Consider the following 21,994-nt stretch of genomic DNA (forward strand, 5'->3'; position numbering starts at 1 on the left):
ACTCTCGAGAGCAGTAACCAAAGTTGCTGCTCTTAAAAAAAGACGCCTTGCAACCATTGAATCTTAAACGTTCAATGAAATGAACGCATTGAATATTTGAGTTATACTCAAAAAACCTTAGAAAACATGGAAGAGACTGTCTTTTTATTTTAGAAAAAGGAGACAGAACCAGAGCTGTGCACAACAGAAGAAGTGGTCAAGGTTGATTTAAATGTAGTTAATAGAACTATTCCAGTACACAGGAAGCAAAACTCGGCATTCCTGCTTAAATTCTAACGCCTACTGGTAAAACTTAACATTTTTAACTAACATTATGAAATTAAATTCTAGAAACTTTAAAATTTTAAATGACAACAATATAAAACAGATCTTGTATCTTTTAATTGTAGTGAGAGTAACATTTCCAACCTTTGCAAATTTAAAGATACATACACAGAAGAAACAAACAAGAGTTGAAGTAAAGTAGCACCGGTCTTCTGTAGTATGGAAATGGATAGCTTGACACTTTCTCCCCTGTCCCCCAATTCAGCACTTCAAGCTTAGGGAAATCACAGCTGAGAAACTGCTTAAAGGCTGGTCCAATTCAGAAATGCTACATTTTGCTATTTGACAGCCTTCTGCATACCACAGTTCACACTCACAAACTTCCCTCTCCTGAGCATCACAACCTAATCGCTGCTTCTCCTTGTACAAGATGGTCTCAGTAAGCATCTATAGTCTTCCTTGGGCTGCACCCGAGTTGCACAAATGAGAACCTCTCAAATGTCACACGCCTGCACCCAAACACGTGTGCAAACTCAACTTTAAAGCCATTGTTATTTCCTTCTATTTTAAAAAAATTGTACAAGTCATGATAACAAAACACCAGAAGAGTAGATAATCTTAACAGTTATTTACTTCTCCTGATGTAGTCATACACTAATGTGTTGCCTTTATTAAAATTATGCAGAACCTTTGTAGCGGAAAGTGTTTTAAAACGCTCGTCGTTCAATACAGACAGGATTTGGCAGACTTTCAACCCATTACTTGAGACCTTTGCACAGCCTCCTGGATATTGACACTTCCACTAAGTCTTACACATTTGCTGCTTCTAACAATCAGTCTTGGAAAGCTTCCTTTGGGTTATCATACCTCACTGAGACAGGAGGGACCCCTTTTTTCTTCCATCCTTTAGCAAGAGGGAAGCAAAAGAAGGGAAGAAAAATCTCTCAAGATGAAGGGGGGGGGGAAATCGAGACTGATTGGGCAGCAATTAGAGAGAAGACCTCAACATCATTCACTACTTGCTATATATTGATTTTTGTAAACACCTTCTGTAAAGTTTAACACCTTCTAAAATTACTGTTTGCTACTAATCACAGTCACTATTTTACCTACTTTTCAATACTTAATCAAGTATTAAGCCCTTATTAAGTATAAAAAAAAAAAGTCCTGTGAAATCACTGAAACTGTACCTGTTTACACTTCAGGGGAATGTGCCCCATTTCTTATGTCTTTTTCCCTTGAAGCATTTGAAGGGGGAAAAGAGCCATAGAGAAGTAATATCAACTGTGGAATACATACAACAACCTAGAATAATACTGTTCCTACAGTATCTCGTGCAGACAACTTTTCGATAAACACAACAGTATGTTTAAACATAAGGCAAACAGACAGTGGAGGCCACTAAAAAGCTCATTTGTGTGTTTCCCTTTATGAAGTAAAGTCCAATTTCATTTAAGTGCTATAAAAGTAATCCTAACACATAATATGGTTAAAAATTATATTTTTAAAAAGCTGTTATCAATGCTTGTTTGTCTAACAATCTGTTTACAGAATTTACATTTTTATGCTGAAAGTAGATTTTTTTTAAAAAATTATTTCCAGAGAGACACTGTTTACTACAAGTCTTACTACAGTCAATTGAGTGGTGCCTCGACAGAATTGTAGTCTGTTACTTAGTGTAGCAGCCACTGTTTTTATAATCCTTAAAACAGTAGAGTTCCCAAGGCAGATTTTTCAGGAAGCTGTAAACAAATTATTTTCCAGGACTTATTGGCAATAAAGAAAGTGATCTTTAGTCCTTTAGGATTTAAATTTGTCCGCCAAATTGGAATTTTGGAAACTTTGGAATCTATTTCCAAATTAATACTCTGGAGCAGTTTGGAAACTTGTCTCTGAGGAAGAGTCAAAATCTATTTCCAACCCAGACTCATCAGAATTTGGGAGAAAATTAGGATAGGAGTTTAAGTCTGAATGCTCCTGCATATTAGCAGAAGCATTTTTCATAGCTGAGTGCATGAAGCATGAAGGTTCCCAGAGCCGGGTTTCAAGGTCCGCAGAAGAGTGAGGCATTTTAAGGTGGCAGTATGAAGAATGAAATTCCATAGCAGATGGGACAGTTTGACATTTTCTTAGTGATGCATAATTGTCTTTCCTGTTTAAAAAAAAAAAGAAAAAAGAAAGAGATTATTAGTGTTTCAATGACATTTCTATTACTGTTCAGATGTCTGACAGGGAATCTTCATACAAGGAAGAACACTATAGGAAAATAGTTAATTCTAAATGCATTTAGTGAGTTAGGGTATGGAACAACAGGAAAAGGATCTTGAAACGATCACATCTAAAAGAGGGGCAGTCTACCATTATGTGTTGTCCTCAGAAACAGATAAACAACAGTTACATTAGAAGTCACACCTTTCTGATGAGCTCAGAGGGGCAGACCCAAGTTTGTACATTACCTCTTAAATAGTCCTGATGTCCCCCCAGCTATCCACTTGGAATATTTCCTGATTTACGAATCACAGCACTAACTGAACATTAACAGGAATAGCCTCAACATTTACAAGTTGAGTAGAAAATACAGTTGTTCAACTTCCCAAACGTCATCTCTGCATTCCACTTGATAACCAGCTAATTATCACCAACCTGAACAGCTGAAACAGAACTTTCTTACGCTCTAAAACAGCGCCTGAATCACCAGGTTAGCCTTTTCCAGTCTGAGAAACAGGAAACTGAAGTTGTCACCAAGAATACCCAGTTTTGTCTTTAAAGTTCTCCCTCCTCTCTTGCAGAGCTTTTGGGGAAAAAAACCCCAAAACAACCCATAATGCCCCCCACTCACACACAAAAAAACCCAATTTGCCATACACATGCTTCAACACCAGTTTCCATACCTGAAGTTTAGGTGCACTAGAAGATACCATCCACCAGGTTAAGTTTCCTAAAAGGATTTTCAAACTGTAAACAGTGCAAATTTTCATGAAATTTAAGTTTGATTCCAAAACAGAAGCTAGATCTGATGACACAAGGGGAAGAGCATAAAAAAAAGGGGGGAGAGGTGGATTACTTTCTGTAAAAGCAGCAGTAAGGTCTTAGCGGATGCTGAAACAAGGCACAAGCCCACAGTCACCTGTAGAATACAAAGCAGGATTCTACACGCAGAGCCTTGGGACCTAGCTACCAGAAGAGGGAATCCACTTAAAGGAAGGCTTCAGAAAACTTAAGACTTTTGACAGTGTAAACAGTTCAGTGGGAGCTGATCACCCTGAAGTTATCATAAAAGCATACAGCAAAAGCCACCCGACCACGATGTTCTGCTTTATGGCCAAGAGCTTGCTCTTTCCAAAAGAAGAGAAACAATGTTCCTGGTTAATCAGGACTCAATGACCAAACAACCCCTCTGAGAAGTTAGATCTGAGACAGTCTTGTAATATTGTGCCTTCCAAATGCCCATTTCAGATGAAGAGCCTCACAATTGGTAAGGCTGGAATACGAAAAACATCAAGAAGCTGCTAAATAAGGCCAAAAGCAGGAAGATGACTATACCGAAATTTATTGTGGAAAGGAGTCAGAACATCATTAAGAAGGAAAAAAGGACAATGGATTACATATGGTATCAAATAACTGGGGAGATGATAGTAGGACAATAGCAAATATATATACCAAGAACTACATTTCTCCTCAGAGAGATGGCCTGAAAAGCCAACTAGTGTTATACAAAAAAACGCTTTAACTGATTTGAGAAATGGAGAAGAGAGGCTATTTGTACACAGGAATTAAATGCTTCTGAATTCTGGATAAAACTGAATATTGTAAAAAGAAGACATCTTTACAACCTAATATTAGAGCCACCATTTAATACTTCCAAAGGGGGAAGGAAATACAAGCTTCAACCTCATTAAGTTTTCCATTAAGCCAGAACTTTTAACAGTAAGTTTGACTACTAGTCTTCTAAGGGATGGAGCGTATGAATCGGATCTTTCACGATGCCAATCCAGATCTTGGCAAAGCTTCTTATAGGGAAGTAGGATCAAGCAGTTCTTCTCAGACATATCACACCTGCATTTCTGATGGGTCAGTGTGTAGCATTGTCAGGGCACAAAAGAGCATCTTCTATTTTGCTCCTTATCTAACTTCATTACTAAAACCAGGAAGACAAAAGCTCAAGAAATCTTGGCTCAAATAAAAGCATATTTTTCATTTTAATTTTAAGATGTACTGTATATAGAAAATGGCAATGCTTTAATTGAAATAACTGCTGCAGTTAGGAGTCTCCAGCACTACAGCTATCTCTTGGAAGCTTTTATGAAGCGTTTAAGAATTCTGTTCACTCCTAAGAGCTTTTTGGGCTAATTTCTCTCTCCCTTCTTCTACCTCCTACCTAGCAACTCCAGGAGTTGAGACAATCATCAGAAAAACAGAAATTATCTACTCTGCTGAAGTGTGGATTCATGGTTTTTCAGACCAAATCTTAGGAGACTTCATATTTATAAGCATTTGGACCTCAGAGAGAGCCTATGTTTCTCTGCTTATAGCACTATTCTGACATGGCTTCAGCAACAAGTCCATTTTTTAGCATGAAAGTAGAAGCTGAATATTGGTCATATTCATTTTGTGAAAGTTTGCAGAGCTCCTTGGGCAAATACTACACTCCCCAGCAAAAGGTGAAACAGTAATGGTATTCTTATATTCATACTGAGAGGTGAGTTGTCACCGATTCCTCCATACACATAGTGCTACAAAGTTTAATAGAAGTAAAAACTCTGGAAGGCTAAGTCTTACACAAGTTTGCTAAGAGAAGCATAATGAACCTAGTTACAACCAGGTTAGAATAGAGGTTTCTCTTCCACGGAAATAGAAGGTCCTAAAAATTTTCCGTATGTGTCTTATTTTAATTCTTCCCAACTATCTTACAAGACTGTCCTTCATATTCATCTACCTTTTAACTCTTAAACCTTTCCTGTCCAGACTCCTAAGAATCTAGTCTTTCTCCCAGTGTTTTCCAGTTCCTACCTGCTACATCTGATTTAAAACATCTTGAGCAACCTTTTTCTCCTCTTCCTGATTGCTCCAGCTACTGTGGAGAAGAGAAGAAACGAGGTCTCTGTTGTCAGCCCAATGTCTGCTCCATAACCCACCCTTCTCCCCAAAAAGCTTACCAACAGACAACATGATTGTCTCAACTCCTCTTCATCTACAATATGTAGCAGTCATTGATCAGTTATAAACAAGAAGCACCAGAAAATATACTTAAGAAACAATGCTAAGGATTAGAGGTGGCAAGAACTGTTTTGTGTTACCTTTGAGAAAATTATGAAATCCTGTTTTAAGAGAGAAACTTAGTAGTACTTGAAGCTCTGACAAAAGAGAGAATTTCTAAAAATGCATCATTTGCATGCAGCAGCACTCCACTTTACCTGGACATACAGAACAGCTTGCTTTTAGCCTGGGAATAAACTGTACCAGCAATCCGACAAAGCTGTTCTTGCATCCATCGAACGTCAGCAGGCATGTCAGGAAACCAGTTTACTAACCTACAATCAAAACCAAAATACAATTGTTGTTTCGTAAGCAGTAGATCCAATCTGCATTGTATTCTTACCGTGTCCAACATCCAACGAAATAACACAGCTTTCATTCTCCCCAAGTTAACTCCCCCGCCAAAGTCTCCAGGTCTTCCTAACCTCTCAAATTTCCATCTATACCACTCATTGCTTTTCTATAAGCTAGGACAAAGGGCAGCACAGACCACTGCATCTCTGATCTATGCTAAGCGGCTGACCAGTATGTGCATTCCACACCTCGTGACCAACATTTAGGAAGCCTGCAAAAGATTCCTGTCTCCGAGACCTCGTTCTGTGTGGTAGGAACTTTCTGGTCAGTTTGAAGTTAGGTGGGAGAGGAAGGAAGAACAAAAGAAAAGCACAATGGAAGAACAAATAGAAGGCAGAAACAGAACAATGCCACAAATGTGGTTTTTTTTTTTTTTCCTTATGATGCTCTTAACAGAAGTCAGTTACACTGGAGGGAGATGAGGGGGAAAAAACATTAAAATTCTGTTGAAACTTGCTTCTTCCCCATCCACCAAAAAATGGCACAGAAGTGCCACATGAAGTGGCACAGAAATGAAATATTTTACTGGATTTCTGCATGGTTCCATTTATAGAACATTTGATTTTTCAAGTATTCGCTAAAGATAGTAATGACATCTGCTGTTCAAGGACTGGAATTCTCTTAAGCAAGCACAAAGCTTAGGGTTCATGGTGCATTCATTTAGCATAATTTCTCCTTCATGAGAATTGAAAAACTTATAAGATTAAGCTGTTTCAAGAGCACAACTTCCAGTCAATCTAAACAAACCTGGTAAGAAAATTTACATGGTAAGTAAACACTGGACTTTACTCCTGACTTCAGAAAGAAGCTAAAGCACAAGAACTATCTGGATAGAGTTCAAATATCACTGCAGAATATAGTAATAGTAATAAAGAATGTGCTCCTGGAAAACACAATTGAAGGTGCTTCTTTCGAGCAATTACAAGACAGCTATTAGTAATGAGAGTAAGTTGCTTAGAAATCTTCTTAATATGTTTATTTATCTAGTCTTAGACTATAGAGGCCTTAGGAAGCTGCATTATGTAGGTAGAAATAATGGTGTTTGGACAGTTACCACTTGTATTCTAGAGCACCAGAATACCTACAACACTGAATAAGTTCTCAATAAGTAAATTTCCAAAAGTGTAGTAATTCTAAAATGGTTCATTAAAAGTTCCTTACCGTAAAGCAACAGAGTAAGCGGACTCCACTGGTAGCGTATATGGTAGCATCAGATAGGATATCACCCGCATTGGGAAGAGTTTAGAGAACTGAGCGTAGAATCCATTCTGTTCTTTACAAGCTTCCTGCAGTGCTTAAGAATAATTATTTTTGAAAAAGATGTTAGACTATTTGAAACAGTTTAAGTAATTTGCTCAAAGTTTGGTAATCTTCAGTCAACATTATCAAGTGTTACTGAATAAGGCTCAGATAGAAAATGAAAGAATTCATCTCAAGGCACTCTTACCATAAACCTTCTCTACGCTATTTTAAAATATGGGAAGCACAGACTCATACCACAGGGACAAAAGGCATTACCCAGAACTTTTAAGCGATAAGTCTAAGAATTAATTTATAATAAGATAATAAGAGGATGTAAAGTTCACCTCTCCAAAAATACTTATGTGTTTTAGATAACATTCCTGTCTTGTTAGAAACTCTGTAACTCTAAGGAGTTTGTTTAAATCCTAGAGTTCCACATATTCCAGTTGTTACATGTAGTGGTAAGAAATATCACACTTCAAATTTTGTACTCCTAGGTCACTGGGATCACAAATTTCAGATCTTGAAAATACCCATCAGCATCCACAGAAAAACCTAGGTAAAAGTTATAGACTAACGAAATATCAGAAGTGGTTTTGGTCTATTAACAGCTTATTAAAAAGACAGGAAAGCGAGAGAATTAGAAGTCTACAGAAGTCTGTTTTAAAAATACGATGGGGATAACCAGTGTTTGGATTTGAGGTTCAACTTTGGTGTGAAATATATGCTTACAAAAATACTGTGCACATACAAAGGTTATCCAAAACCAAATGAGAATTCAATTCACGACTCTGCAGTGTTGAAAGCAGCTCCTTCCTCCTGCTTCAATCTTATTTCTGTAGCTAAATCAAAATGTACATGTTCACATTTAGTAAGTAAAGAACTTTTTTGGGTTGAGATAGTCTCTAATTTTACAGGCAGTTATAAGATTGAATAGAAAGCATCTTATGCAAATTGTAAGAGTAAGCAGGGGAAAAAATAAATCAAAGTTTGCCATTCAAAGTTACAGGAAACAGTCTGAAGAATGTACCTTTACGAAGTCTAGGAGGTAGACTCTCAAATATGCTCTTCTCCAAAGGCCATGGATTTTGCTTCGGCTGGTCATTAAGTACTTCCATTTTCAAAGTTTCTATTGTGTTATTTTCTGTCTTTTTTTTTTTCTTCATATGGTCAACATGTTGTGCAACCTCATGAGGATTTCTTTTTGTGAAGGACAAGTGGATATAGATTGAGTCATTCAGAATACCTGGAAGAGTCAAGAGCTTCCACTTAGGCTTGTTCCACAGGTCTTCAGAGTACCTGTACAGTACCTGTAGTCTCTGTATCTGTACAAAGGCCTATCCTGAGGAAACGTTACCTACCCCATGTCAAATACACTTGCTCTTATAATCCCACAAATGTTTAATCACACTGATGAATACTCTTTTGAAGGTTTAGGTCTTACTTTAAAACAGGTTCTGAAGAAAAGGAAAAAGTAAACAATTAACTGAAACTGCACTGGAAACATATAGTCATTTACCAAAGTTGTTTCCCAGCAAGAAAGCAAATGATTTAAAGGAGAGAGAGAGAGCGAGCAAATGATTTAAAGGAGAGGAGGAAAACTGATTTATATTTACTTGAAAGAAAACACCTACACCACATCAGACATTTGGAAAATTTGACATGGCAGGTATCACGTGAGTACTCTGAGGCATTGTTCCAACAGGGTGGAGAAGGAAAGCAAGCAGGGTATTGTTTTAAGATATATACGAAGTACAGATCTAAATCAACATTGGTTGCCTTGCAAAACTGGTGCCAATTAAGAAATAGCACTGATAATTACCTTAGAAACAAGCACTAGATAATGAGCAGAAAGTGAAAAAATACAAGGAGGGTATTTATATTCAGTTTCCAGAAAATCGTTACGAAGTTATTTATATACAAAGACTACCAAATTTGACTAGGATCCATACATATAACAGAATCTGTATCCTACTTACAATTACTCCTAAAAGACAAATGTCAAAAGGATATACAGTGAATTTAGCAGAAAAGTTATCTGAAGGGTTACAGATGGGGGGAAAAAAAAAATAATTAACTCCTACAGTTGAAATAACTTAACAAGAAAGGAGATGCATCATGAATGAGTTTAGAGATGTTATAATTATGACTGATTAAGCTTTAAGCAAGACAAACCTGTGACAAATAAGAACAAAGATGATCACAGGATCAGTAGTATGAAAAAGGAGGACAATAGTGCAATACACAGAGGACGTGGGGGACAAACACTAAGGAAGAGCTGCAAAGAATCTCAGATATTAGTGTCAGCGATGGAAACATGCACACAGGAAACTTGTGGGTGCAGTGCAGCAACAGAACCCATCTACGGACACCCACAAGTTACAGACTCTTTATATAGCTTGTGCTTTTAATCACCTGGTAAAAGGTATAAAGCAGGACTCTCAAATATTTAATAACATCACTAGAAAAATCAAACTCTTAAGCAGAACCGTGACATTTTTCACAGTGAAGAAAATTGTTCTAAGAAAACATGAATATTTAATGTTTAGTTACAACAGGGTATAAGCAGTGAGCACATCCATATATGACTGCATTACAATACTGCAGCTGGTACTACCTGTATTAGTGCAAACATCACATTTCAGTTTCCGTTCCTCTAATCCAACCCAGTACCAATTTGCTTCTGCATCCAAAGACTACAGGGGCTAGGCATGTTTAACACATGGTTAACTTCATGCTAATATCAAGTTACTATTGCTAACTCATTTGTCTCAAAGTGTGCAGAGCAATAACATTTATTTATATAAAATATGTTACTAGAATTCTAGGAGTAGAGCAGAGCAACTTTCAATTCTTCTTCCTAAACTTATCTGGGTCCCAACAACTGCTACATTACAAGTCGTCATCTTCTAAAATCTTTCACAATACAGACTAAGGATTTGTTTGTGACTGAGTTTATATTGTTGTTAGCCAGCTCCCAGTTCTGGACTATGAGGCTTTATCTAGAAATTCACTTGGATGATAGCAGAGAGGAGGTAATAAGAAGATACAGGTTTCACAGGAGTAGGAAACAATAGGCTATTCCCATCCTTCACAATTAACACAAGAAACTAATAATATGATTTCCCTAGAACTGGAATTATTTGGTAATTTCACTTAACAATACCTTAACATTCACTTCACACAAATTTGACAGAAACCCTAAAGTTCAGTTTCTGTGTGGCACCACAACTTACCTCAGGTGAATAGTTACTACAACTATGTGATTTCTGTGAGAACTAAACCTACCATGATCCCTTCAAAAAACTCAAAGACCTAGCCCCTTCTTAGCTACATACAACCCCCTCCCTCATCCTTTTTTTTTTTTAACTCAGGTTAAGACCACATCATCAGTAATTATCGCCAAGTGTAACATACCATTCTCTTTCAAGAATTTAAGAGCATCTGAATATCCTTGCTCACAGATCTCTCCTAGTACCTGCAAGCATAGGGTAAATGAGTCAGACAAATAAAAGGAGATTCAACTTAAGATCAACAGTTTCCAGAATGAAAAGCCACTTCTATCCACCCTCCATTCTTGTAAGAAAAATTTACATTGACAATTGCTATAATTCAACAGATTTGGGTTAATGTGCCTACTGTGATCATGTACACATGATCGTGTATGCATCAACGTATCTTTCAGCTGTTACAGATGCATTGAATTGTTAAAAGGACAGCACTCTAACAGTTTGCAAGAATTTCCTCCCCTTTTGTTTCTTTGACTAGCCTTTCAGCAGATGCAAGCAGCAATGAAAGAGAGTGGCTTAGAGTCTGCCAATTCCCCTTCTTCCCTCCCAGTGCTTCCCACTTCCCGAAACTATGAAAGTAAGCTGTGCAATTCTCATGCTCAAACTCAGACTTAGTCTTCCATATGAAAATATCTTTCACCAGATGCCACACCAGCTCACCTACACAGTAGTCCTAGATAAAAAAAAAAAAATAAAAATTAAAGCCTACATAAGTAGAATTTAACATTTTTCTTCAAGCGGTCAAAAAGCCTCCAATTAAAAAAATATATCTATAGCAGTCAGGAACATTACTTCTCCTCTGTAATATATCCCAAGCCAATTGTCAAAGTCTGTTTTCATTTTTTCAGCTTCCACAACAGCAATTCAAGAGTATTTCCCTCATCAGATCTGCAATTAACAGCACTTGAAGTTTAAAGGCAACTTGCCTGTGTGAAGTATTGATTGAGAACCTTACAAAACCATGAAGCTTTAGAACTTCTGCTAAGTTCTGAAGCACCTGGTTAGCAGGTAAGCATGAAAGGACTACAAACTGACAGTTATTAATTTACCAATGTTGATTTTATGACAGAATCCTGTGCTACTTCCCAAATAAATATTGAAAGCCAATAGCAGGACATGCATTTTTAGTCTGAGAGAGACTGAAAATAAGGAGAATGAAGACAAAGTATGAAAAAAATAGAAACAAGAAGAGAAATGTCACCAGAAAGGTTTAAATGTCTAGATGAAATGCTAAGATTACTGTAGCTTTCTGCAAAAGCAAGGCTTTTATATGGAAAGATGTTTTAGTAACCACATCAAGGCAGTGAGTTACCTTAGGTTCTGGTGGAAAGAGCGCTTGTGTTAAACGATAAAGATTCCCCAAACTAAGCTGAATGCTGGTGTTAGTCACAATCATTTCATGAAAGTTGGCAGAATTCCCTTTTGGACAGATATCACACTCTCCAGCGAAAGGCGAAATTGTAATGGTATTCTTAGATTCATAGTGAGGTAAGTTGTCACTGATTCCTCCATCCACATAGCGCTACAAAAATTAACAGAAATAAGAAGTTTCAAAGGCTGAAAATTTCTAACTAGCAGATTTCCCATGCAAGAATTAAATAGCATTTAATACTGTAACAGAACAGTCTCTGCCTATGCTCCCAGGCTAAACATTTTGAGTAGCATGCTCTGTCCTCTAATGCCAGTTAAAAAGCATTCCTACCTATTGTTCCATAGACAGCCTAAGAGTATTCTATTTGGGATTTTTCTGTATGTTTAAGAAAGAGCAAGTCCATTTTAAAGATCATAATCCTACACAACATGCAGAGAAGTAGTGGTGCAGCTGTCTTCTTCCTCAGAGGCGAGCACCAACCAAAGAGCTACCAGGGTACTTTAGAAAGAATACGAGTAAAAGAATAGCTCTACACTTCAAAGCTCAAGTTCCATGATACTGAACCATTCAGTTAGAATAACAGTAAATTAAAATTAGTCTTACTAATTAGAATTTGATATGAAGTGTCAAAAATATTTGGACATAAAGAAACTGCAAGTAAAATGCATAATGCTTCAGAAGCCTTGCCAGCAGTCATGGATTATCTCTTCTGCTTTGAGTGCAAGTTTAGAAGCTGTTCCAGGTTGCACTTTTGTCTCCTTCATGTTGAGTTGCCCATTTCTGCAGTTTTAGTGCATCATCACCTCATGCGTTTTAAAATCCAAGAACTGAAGAGTTCTTTATCAGGGTAACTAATCTATAGTGCAGCAGCTGCTATGGCCAAAGACAACTCCTCCAGTCACTCGCAAGAGCCATCTTTCCAGCAGGACCAATTGTAGCCAGTTTGTTGTGACAGCGGCAGAAGACCACTCCCCGTTACCAGCTTTGCTGGTTTAGTGGCTGCATTTTCCTTCTTCCTAACTAGGCAACAGACATAAACTGTAGGTCCCTGTAAAACGTAAAGGTAACAGAGCAGGTGTTTTGACCACGAGCAACCTGGATTACCCATTTCATCTGTCTTCACACTCACTCCCCAACCATTCTGAGAAACAAACTAGGAATTAGGAAAAGGACAGCTCAGAGCAATTTATCCAATGTACTCTTCTACAGCAGCCTGCTCCTGCCTGTCAGCTTTCTTGGGCACTCTTTAGACCCAGCAGCATGCAGCTACTGACAAACTTCCTATAGGTGCATAATGCAATCACCAAGTCCTTTGTGGAAGTTTCAAGTACAATACAACAGGTTCGGCAAAGGAGGAGCCATAGCATGCAGCCTTCTCATGAAATTATTAAAAGGTGGAAGTACACATCTGGGTCACTGTTCTACAGAGGTAAATGGTTTTAATTATTTGGAGTTTTTGCCTGTCTGTTCCCCCTAGTAAGTTTTTAATCTAAAATCATTGATGTGTTTGAAAGGGCTAAAAAAAACCAAACAAAACCCACCACACCCAAAAGTTTCACAGCTGGCTGTTAGATATACCTATTTAAAGTTATCCTTAAGTCTTTGTTTTAAAGTATACATGCATGACGCACCAAGCCAGTAAACAGCAAGATGCTACAAAGTTTACACACTTGACATTCTACTGTGTTTAAGCCTTACAGGAGTCACGCCAAGCATGTGCAACTGTGGTATTCTTACCAAGTTACATCAAAAATGCTTCCTAAGTGTTAAAATCGTATCAAAATAATTGGCAAGATCAAAAGGATACAATGATTCCTTCCCTCAAAAAAGGACCAAAGGAAGCATCACTCGTATGTTTTTGTACTCTGAACTAAGCCTTTTAAAATAACATTGTTGTCTGCTGACAAGAACTGAACAGCCAGATTAGCCTGGATCCACCTAAACCCTGGATTCAGTCCAACATCCTGTTTTCATAACACCTTTAATCTGGAAGAGTTTAAGGAGACATACAAGGTTTAGAAGTACAGATAAAGAAAAATCCCTATACAGTTCTAATAACTTTTGCTTAAAATTTCAGCATGAAGAAGAAAATACATTTCATGTCTTTCCTTGACCTTTTGGCACTTCCAGATTGCCTTGAGAACAGTCTGTAATCAACCACTGTTAAAGATGTTTTGAGTTTTCTTTCCATATTCTTCCCGTCTCCTTGTGTAAGGAGCACCGAAGTTGGAAGGAAAGCAAATGCAAGCTAATACAATACTACAAAAAGCCATGAATGTCACTGCCTTGATTTGAAATGCATGTCTGCTTCCAAACCTGTTAATCAAAACACCTACAGCAATTTATACTAACTTTTCTGCAGTTGTTGCCCCCGTAATGGGGGATTTTAGAAAACCCAGTACAGCCATGAAGTATTAAGAGGTTTTGTAACCAACAATTCCTGTGGAGTAATAGAACAGACTAATACACTGACATTTTACCTTTAAAAAGCAACCTTTCTTATGCTGAATACAAATGGCAGAAGACATTAAAAAGTTTTGTTTATATCTAACTGAACACAGAACTTTAATCCAGTTTTAAGGCAGATCTACCTCCAGCAAAAACACAAAGATATACAAGAAACTATCTTACAAGATTTTTTTTTTTAAACAAACAAGTATAAATGACCCTTCCTGTAAGTTTGTGCAGATGAATAAGCATCACTTTCTTCAATAAATATTTATCCTTAAGTTAAATACTTGCTAACTTAGAATACCCTCTTTTAATTACTGCATCAGCAAGCAAGAAATCTGGGGGGCCAAGAGAGAGCATGTATGTGTTTTGCAGGGTGGAGAAGAAATATACATAACAGGTCTTCCACACATTTAGTGTTTCCTTGCTTTTTTGAAAAGTTGTAACAAACAGCTACAGTACTAGAAGCTATGATGAAGGTATTTATTTTACAGTAGGATAACTGAAAAAAAACATATACATTGTCTCCTAATATTTTCAGAATAGCTAGATCTATTTTTAGGTCTTAACAATACTTACCACACCTCTAAATGACGGTGGAATTAGGCCACAATAAATAGGGACAAATGAACTACAGATCAAAGCCTGTAGGAAAATGAGACCATGTAAATTAAATGGTAACTGTTCTATTATTGAAATTATCATTTATCTTTATCTCTTTAGATGTTACCAAAAACAACTGAGCAAGCAACCAAAAAAAACCCCAGTAGGTACACTTGAATAAAAAGAAGGGGGGGGGAGGTATTATCAAGCATTATTTGAAACAGGATTAAGGTTTTCCACATTTCTTCTTTAGAATGTAACCACACTCTATCTAAAAAAATTATAAGACTCATTAAAAGACCATTGCTAGAAATGCTAATTAGCAAGGAAAAGTTCATGATCATTCACTCAAGCTATACATTTTCTGAGTAATCGAAGTAACTAACCAGGGTCTCAAATATCAGCAGTCTGGGATCATATTAAACTAGCTTTGTAACTGGTATTAAGAATTTGAAAAAGCTATTTTTGATCACCCCTTTTGTAAGAACGACCTTAAAAAAAAAATCTTATTCATGAAGGATACAGTTTTATTAGATACACTGCACTTTAAAGGCATTTATCCTTTTTAAGATTGATCCTTTGCACCTACTCACTGCAACAGTTTGCAGATACATTGACTAGTAAAACTAGTAAGTGAATTTAGTGTAATGAAGCTTGAGTTAATCTTTAAAATACTGTCAAAGTCACAATATCCTAAAATGTTTAAAGTGGAAATCCAATGGATGATGTTAAATGGACTTAAGATTATAGAAACTTTTAAAAGTTGCCAAAAATAAACATACCTGGATAACTTCTTCTTTAGAGTTAAAATTAGATATCAATGCATTTTTACCATCTGATACTCTGGTTAGTGAAATACATAGTCTGCCCGATGACAACTGGTGAGCGTTTTCTGGAAGATTTCTCATCAGTCCATCTCTTATTATCTTTATCACATTAAAGGAAGGATGAAGAGGACCAAGATTTCGCTTTCTAGCTTCTTTGGCTAATGCCAGAACATCTGCACAAGCCTGAGCTGAAAATAAAATGAATTTAAGAACAGAAGATATGTCAAAAACCAAAAAAATGCACTTCCAGTAATAAAGCATGTCTAGAGCTCCAACTTTTCTCTCTGATTCCTAGCATGACAATTCAAGAGTTTTTTAACAGATAAAATAACTGCCCACTAGTGTTTAACAGAGTTTAGGAGTTTTCTGAGGAAAAAAAAAAAGTCACTTCGGACTTTCAAATAGAACTCCTGGTGAATACTCAGGTGCCAAGTTCCTCATATGTTATATATACATAGACCGTAGGTGTAAAATACCCATATAAGATGCTTCTGTTAGGAATTATTCATTCCAGAAACACATTATTTAAGAAAAAAAAAAAAAAAGATGAGCGACCTTCTGTAAGCATGTATACATGGACTTACTCCATATGCAACATCCATAAAAACCTACAGCGTATGATGCACAGATATAAGGTCCACAGTTTGCCTGCTGAGGAAGCAGAGCACCTGGGTTCACCCCAGCTAGTAACACTTGTTGGACTTTAACCAAACTTAAGGTTTCAGGGCACCATTTATCTTCATTTATATATAAACACAATAAAGGGAACGTTAAATGTGAACTTATTGTAATGCATTTCATGGGAAAGTTTTTAAAGCAGGGGGTAAGGAACGTGGAGGAGACCTGTAACATCTCTCACACAGGTCTCTACCTAAATAGGTGCACTTTTACCAATATGTAACAGACACATAATAATTTTTTCTCACATTAAATCAGCATTTGGGAACTAGATCAAACCACTGCAGAAGACACAACTGTTCCCAAAGAACACTAAAATAATTTTAACAACCACACACCTAAGTCATAGTAAGAACAGCAGCTCATCTACCTGCAATGTTTTGTTTGAATTTTTAATGTTGTGTTTCTTCAAGGCATACTTTGAGAAAATTGCCTGATAAGCTCGTCAACTTGGTGGAGGAACAGGGGTGGGAAGGAAGGTCAAAGTAACAGGTTATTAACCTGAGTGATATGCTACAAGGTCATCTAGAAGTATTTTCAGAACTTGCATATTTTAACTTACACAGACTCTGTCTAGAATAGATAGGATTCAACTTACCAAGTTAAATGTGAGCACTGCACTGGAAACAACTCTGCTTAAGCCTTTGATTTCAGATTAATTTCCAAATTAATATTATTTTTCCCCCTCAAATAGCAACACCTAAACCTTTCTCATTCTTAACATAGTAAGCCAAGAGCCTATATTCAAAAGAGTATCCCTCAAAATACCTGAGGTATCAGACATACTCCATTTTTACTACTACAATTTTTTCATTCCATCCTTGCAGAGTAAAGCCTTGGGCCATGAATCCATTGATACCAGTAGTCTGACCTCACCTCCCACTCCAGAAGATGGCAAACAATTTAGACACAGCTCACTGTTCATGGTCAAATATATGCTTATGTTAGTAAAACACATTTTACATGCAATTAAAAAAATGGCACAGGTCACATTCCGGCAAGTGAAGAAGTTATTTCCAAGAGGAGTTACACAGACAGTTTTAGCAGTTCTATTCTTCATGTACTCAGATATAAATTACCACCTCTCTTTTTTTTAATAAGCTAATTTAGCAACGTTCAAGCTTCTGAAGTTTCTAAAGAGAGAGAAATCAGGCACACTGCAGGAGTCTGAGATACTGAACTACCAGGCCTTTGTCCAGGAACAGCAGTGTTAGTGCATGCATTGATTTCCTTTTGCAAAATAAGTACATTTTCAAACACTTATGCACCATGCAAGAAAATTGCTTGTCCTAAAAAACAAAGAGCACTGGGTGCATGGACACATGAGCAAACAAATACACATCTTCTCACTTCTCTGCCACATCTTGACCCTGTTTTTCTAGCTAGCATCCTTGTCAAATTGAAGCTCAAGCTGTTACTTAAGTTTGAAGCATGGTAACATCTTCACTCTTTTGCACTGCAGGCCTGTTTCTGCAGCAAAAACAAAGTAAACCAGTGCCCTCTACTAACCTTTGTGTTGCGATTATTTACCTCTCACTGTAAAAAATGTTAACAAGTATCAGCTCACTTTACATAACCCACTAAAGGGCTGCAAAACCGATGACCTCCAAAAGTTTAGATTTGAACTCCTCTCATTTCAACTTCCTTTCAGAAAATAAATACCCATCAAAATGAAATCTGATTTCTATTTACCCATCTCTTCCGCATACAAGAATTTCTACATTTGAGGTAGTATACGGGGGGGGGGGGGGGGGGAACAAGTTTACATATTTAAGTTATTGTAAGCTATTTTAAATACAAGAAGGGCTCCGGGGGAGGGGGGGGGGGGGGGGGGGGGGGGGGATGTTCTGTCTACCCAAGAGTATGTGGTATTAAAACACTGAAAATTTAAAAAGCTGTTCATTATTAATTCAACAGACTTCAAAGTAATCCAACTTCTTTTCCTTCTCCCTTCTTTCCCCAACAGGACTAAAATACAGTTACCTCTTAGGCTGGTGTATTCCAAAATGGGATCTTCTCAGGAAGGGACAGAGGGCTAGAGCTCAAGTCAGACTGGGATTTTAGGCAGACCTTGGTACATCTGTTTTATTTTTTGAAACACAAGAGAGCTAAAGAAATTAATGTTCCTATTAAATGTGAACTGTTCCTAGTTATATTTCTATATTCCTAGTTATATTTCTATATTCCTAGTTTTAATGGTTAAATAACTATTAATTCGTTTCCCACAGAGTAAAATCTGACATCATATTTACAGCCCCCACCAAACTTGTTCTCCTTCATGCCACACTAGAATGGATGACCACATTGCCAACGAAATACCAGATCTCCAAGACATCCATGGGGAAGATGTAACAAGAGGAGTGCACCTTATCAGTTCCAGGAGATGAATGTGCTTCATCCTCAGAACAGTCACCTCTAAGCTTCTCTCTCTACCTTTCCCCAAATTCAATGAAGGAAACTTCTTCCTCAGTCTGGAAAAGTACACTTCTTTTTCCATTCAATGGCTAATGCTTACATTTATTCAAACCTGAAATTCTATGGACTCTCTGTTTGCCTATCCAACAGGTAACATGAAGCACAAAGAAAACCGTTTACTTAAAACATCTGGCTTCAAACCTGTAAGATGAGATGAAATATGCATGTCAATTTTAGTCAAAAACCCTGTTCATACATATACACTCAGAGTTTTATGCGAGCCAACAAGTGTACTAATTCAGGGCTGGGTCCAGTCAAGTCTTGAACACCTCCAAGGATGGAGATTCCACAACCTCTCCGGGCACCTGTTCCAGTATTTTACCACCCTCAAGGTAATTTTCTTTTCCTCATGCCTAATCAGAATTTGCCATGTTCTAGGTTGTGTCTGCGGCCTCTCATCCTTCAACTACCCATCTCTGAGAAGAGTCTGGCTCTGTCTTCCCACAGTGAAACCATGCGGGACTTATAACCACAACTGCAGAAATAACAAATACTGCATATTAAAGTATATCAATGTGAGGGAGGTGTACAATACAAACTGATGAAATATATCAAATTATTATACCACACAGTGGTTTTTTTAGAGCTTATTTACAATCCTCTGCTTTCACACAAACTCACAAAAAATTATCAGCTAAAAAGATATAGAATTAACATCGGAATACCTTCTTAATTTGATAAATTTACAATGATTCACAGACGTTAGAATGTGGCTGGTTTTGAATTATCTTCCAACATTCCCAAGTGGCTTGCTTTTTTTTTTTTTTTAAAGTTTCCAGAAGAAATACACTTGCCCATGAAGTGGGCAGTGATCGCACACAGACTAGCTATTCTATTAGTTAGAGAAAAGCAAAAATCTCAGTTGGCATATGAGAAGGGAAAGACAAGGGAATAATTTGAAGTCTGCAAGTCTCAATTATTAAAATGCTAAAAATTTCAAAAGCTGTTAATAACACGTACTTTCAGGTAAACGATATACATTTTTTGTCCTTAGAAGCACTTCAAATATTTAAAGCAGCTTCCCTCTTAAATCATTTACAATGACTTAAGACTGGATACGTTCTAAAAATAAATAGTTATTGTGGATAAATGTTTTGTTTTAAAAGCTGGTATTAGGCTCATAATAACTCAAGTGTGTTATGTTAGGACATTACAGCAAAATTAAACTAAAAAGTTTAAGTAGCACAAGTTTATTGCTAAAGCTTTGAAGAAATTAAGCATACGTGATCGATAGAGATCAGTGGCTAAGCAGCAGGGACAAGCATTCCACAGCATCACTCTCTTGCATGTACAAAGAACTTATTTTTTTTAAGTCAATGAATTGTTCCCTCGGAAATTTAAAAGCAAAAGCAAAACCCAAACCCTCTCCAAATTCAAAATAAGTACTCATTGTTTTTCTCCATCTATAAATAAGATGAAATATGAATTTACAAAAATCTTCCTAGTTCTAAACCTGTTAAGGGTACTGTTAACAAAAACAATCAGTGTTGAATCATGAAATAGACAAGCTTTTATTCAGTTGATTTCTTTGGTTTAAAAGGAATACATTGTCAGTTTTCCAGATATTTCGTACACCTTTTTAACTGCATTCCAGTCACTATCTTAAACACCTTGATTTTACTTGTATCAACCTTGCTTTAATGTCTAGCACGTCTAATTCACTAGGTAAGTGTATATTTGGGTTCTCGTGAGCCCTAAATAGGTAAAAGTAAGGTATACTTTTCCTACTGCTAGAAATAAGCATTTATTTCACAAGAAGGACTATATTTAGTTGCAAGCTAACATCCTTATCCGGTATAAATACAAAACAAGATTAACTCTATTACTTAAATCACAATTAAAATCAGTGATTTTAATCAATCCACTGTTTCTAATCATACACCTAAGTGACCTATGCAATATATACTGTGCACAGATTAAAGAGGAAAAGCATGTTAAAGCTAACCTAAGCCCTGACCTTAACTCTCTTAGCCTTACCCCAAGAAAGGAGAAGCTTTAGAGGAAGCAAGTTAAAGCTAACTGAAACTTCGTGTCCAAACGTAACTAGAGAAGAGACGCATTATTTCCCAGTACAGCGCCAATATTTCGTTTCAAGCTAACGACAGAGCCAGCCTCTTTGCTTTAAAGGGTGTCAGGACTGAGCTGCCTCCCGCTCTCCCGACAGCTCTTAATTCCTCCGCTTTCCGCAAAGGCAAGAGCAGCTGCCAGCAACCCCGCATTCGCAACGCCGAGCCCAGGAGGCGCAGAACGCCCCAGCCGGACACACGGACCTGTCCCTACCTGGGGGAGGTAAACGCCGACCGTCTGACTACCCGAGTGCTGAGATTCACTGAGGCACCGTCAAGACCATCTCTTGAGCCCGGGAGGTTGCTAAATACCCACCCAAGGTGAAGACACGCTAACTTGACCACCTGCCTCTTCCCCCACCCGCAAGGAAACACACAAATTTTTGTGTGTTTTACCGGGAGGCAAGATGTGCACGGGATGGGACGCACGCGAACAGGAAAAAAACAAAAAAGCCGGCCCGGCACCCCCAGGGCCACATAACCCGTTCGGATTTAACTTCCTAGGAGGGGTCGCAGAGCGAGAAAGAGAGAAAGAGACCCAGCCCGGCCCCGCCGACCTCGGCGGCTGCCCCCGCCGGCCCGCAGCGGGCCGAGGCGCTCCCGGGGCCGGGCCCGGAGCCGCAGCGGCAGCCGGCCCGCCCGGCGCACCTGCCCCTTCCCGCCGGCCCCGCCTCGCCTCCCCTCAGCCCGCCGGACCCCCCGCCGCCGCCGGCGGGGCAGGAGGAGGGGGACGCTGACCCAGAGAGCCGCCTCCGACGAGCATGGCGCCGGCGAGGGCCCCGGCGGAGGCGCCGTAGATGTGCCGGGCGTCGCGGATGACGTGAGGGGCGCGCTCCTGCAGGCAGGTGGCGGCGCCGATGTGGTAGACGCCCAAGAAGCCGCAGCCGGCGAACGAGACGCTCCAGCCGCGCTCGCGGTCCAGCATCGTCGACCGGCGGGCGAGGACCGGCGCCACGGCCGCCGCGCCGGCACCGGCTCGGCTCGGCTCGCCCTCCGCCGCCCAGCGACTGAGGCGGCGCGGCCACCGCTGCCGTTTCCACAGCGGCCGCGCCCAGCGCCGCCCGCCCCGCGCAGCAGCCAATCCTGCGCTGCCGGCCCGCCGCGCCCCGGTGGCCC

At 38.6% G+C, this 21,994-nt stretch overlaps 1 protein-coding gene across 5 annotated transcripts; it reads right to left on the minus strand.

The window, feature by feature from the left end:
• Nucleotides 1-131: 131 nt before the first annotated feature.
• LOC142042185 (patatin-like phospholipase domain-containing protein 2) lies at nt 132-21,904 on the minus strand. Of its 5 annotated transcripts, XM_075051841.1 has the most exons (10): nt 21,617-21,904; nt 15,615-15,847; nt 14,809-14,874; nt 11,719-11,928; nt 10,534-10,594; nt 8,147-8,362; nt 7,036-7,168; nt 5,679-5,795; nt 3,156-3,202; nt 2,185-2,416 (listed from the first exon to the last, which is right to left on the minus strand). In XM_075051841.1, exons 1-9 carry the CDS (start codon nt 21,801-21,803, stop codon nt 3,172-3,174), a joined length of 1,254 nt encoding a protein of 417 aa, XP_074907942.1. In that variant the 5' UTR covers nt 21,804-21,904; the 3' UTR covers nt 2,185-2,416; nt 3,156-3,171. The 5 variants fall into 5 exon arrangements, with proteins under 5 accessions (XP_074907941.1, XP_074907945.1, XP_074907944.1 ...); XM_075051840.1 differs by lacking the exon at nt 3,156-3,202 and having other exon boundaries at nt 132-2,416; XM_075051844.1 differs by lacking the exons at nt 3,156-3,202; nt 21,617-21,904 and adding an exon at nt 21,093-21,314 and having other exon boundaries at nt 132-2,416.
• Nucleotides 21,905-21,994: the final 90 nt, after the last annotated feature.

This window comes from Buteo buteo, chromosome 19 (assembly GCF_964188355.1).
Source record: "Buteo buteo chromosome 19, bButBut1.hap1.1, whole genome shotgun sequence".
In the NCBI taxonomy this organism is placed as follows: domain Eukaryota; kingdom Metazoa; phylum Chordata; class Aves; order Accipitriformes; family Accipitridae; genus Buteo; species Buteo buteo.

Excerpts from the sequence above, each read along its gene's own strand:
- LOC142042185 (XM_075051840.1), bottom strand. The coding sequence starts at position 21,803 with ATGCTGGACCGCGAGCGCGGCTGGAGCGTCTCGTTCGCCGGCTGCGGC. Across the intron at positions 15,848-21,616 it reads CGTCGGAGGCGGCTCTCTGG|CTCAGGCTTGTGCAGATGTT; the intron begins GTCAGCGTCCCC and ends TTTTATTTTCAG. Across the intron at positions 10,595-11,718 it reads TCTTTCCACCAGAACCTAAG|GTACTAGGAGAGATCTGTGA; the intron begins GTAACTCACTGC and ends CTATGCTTGCAG.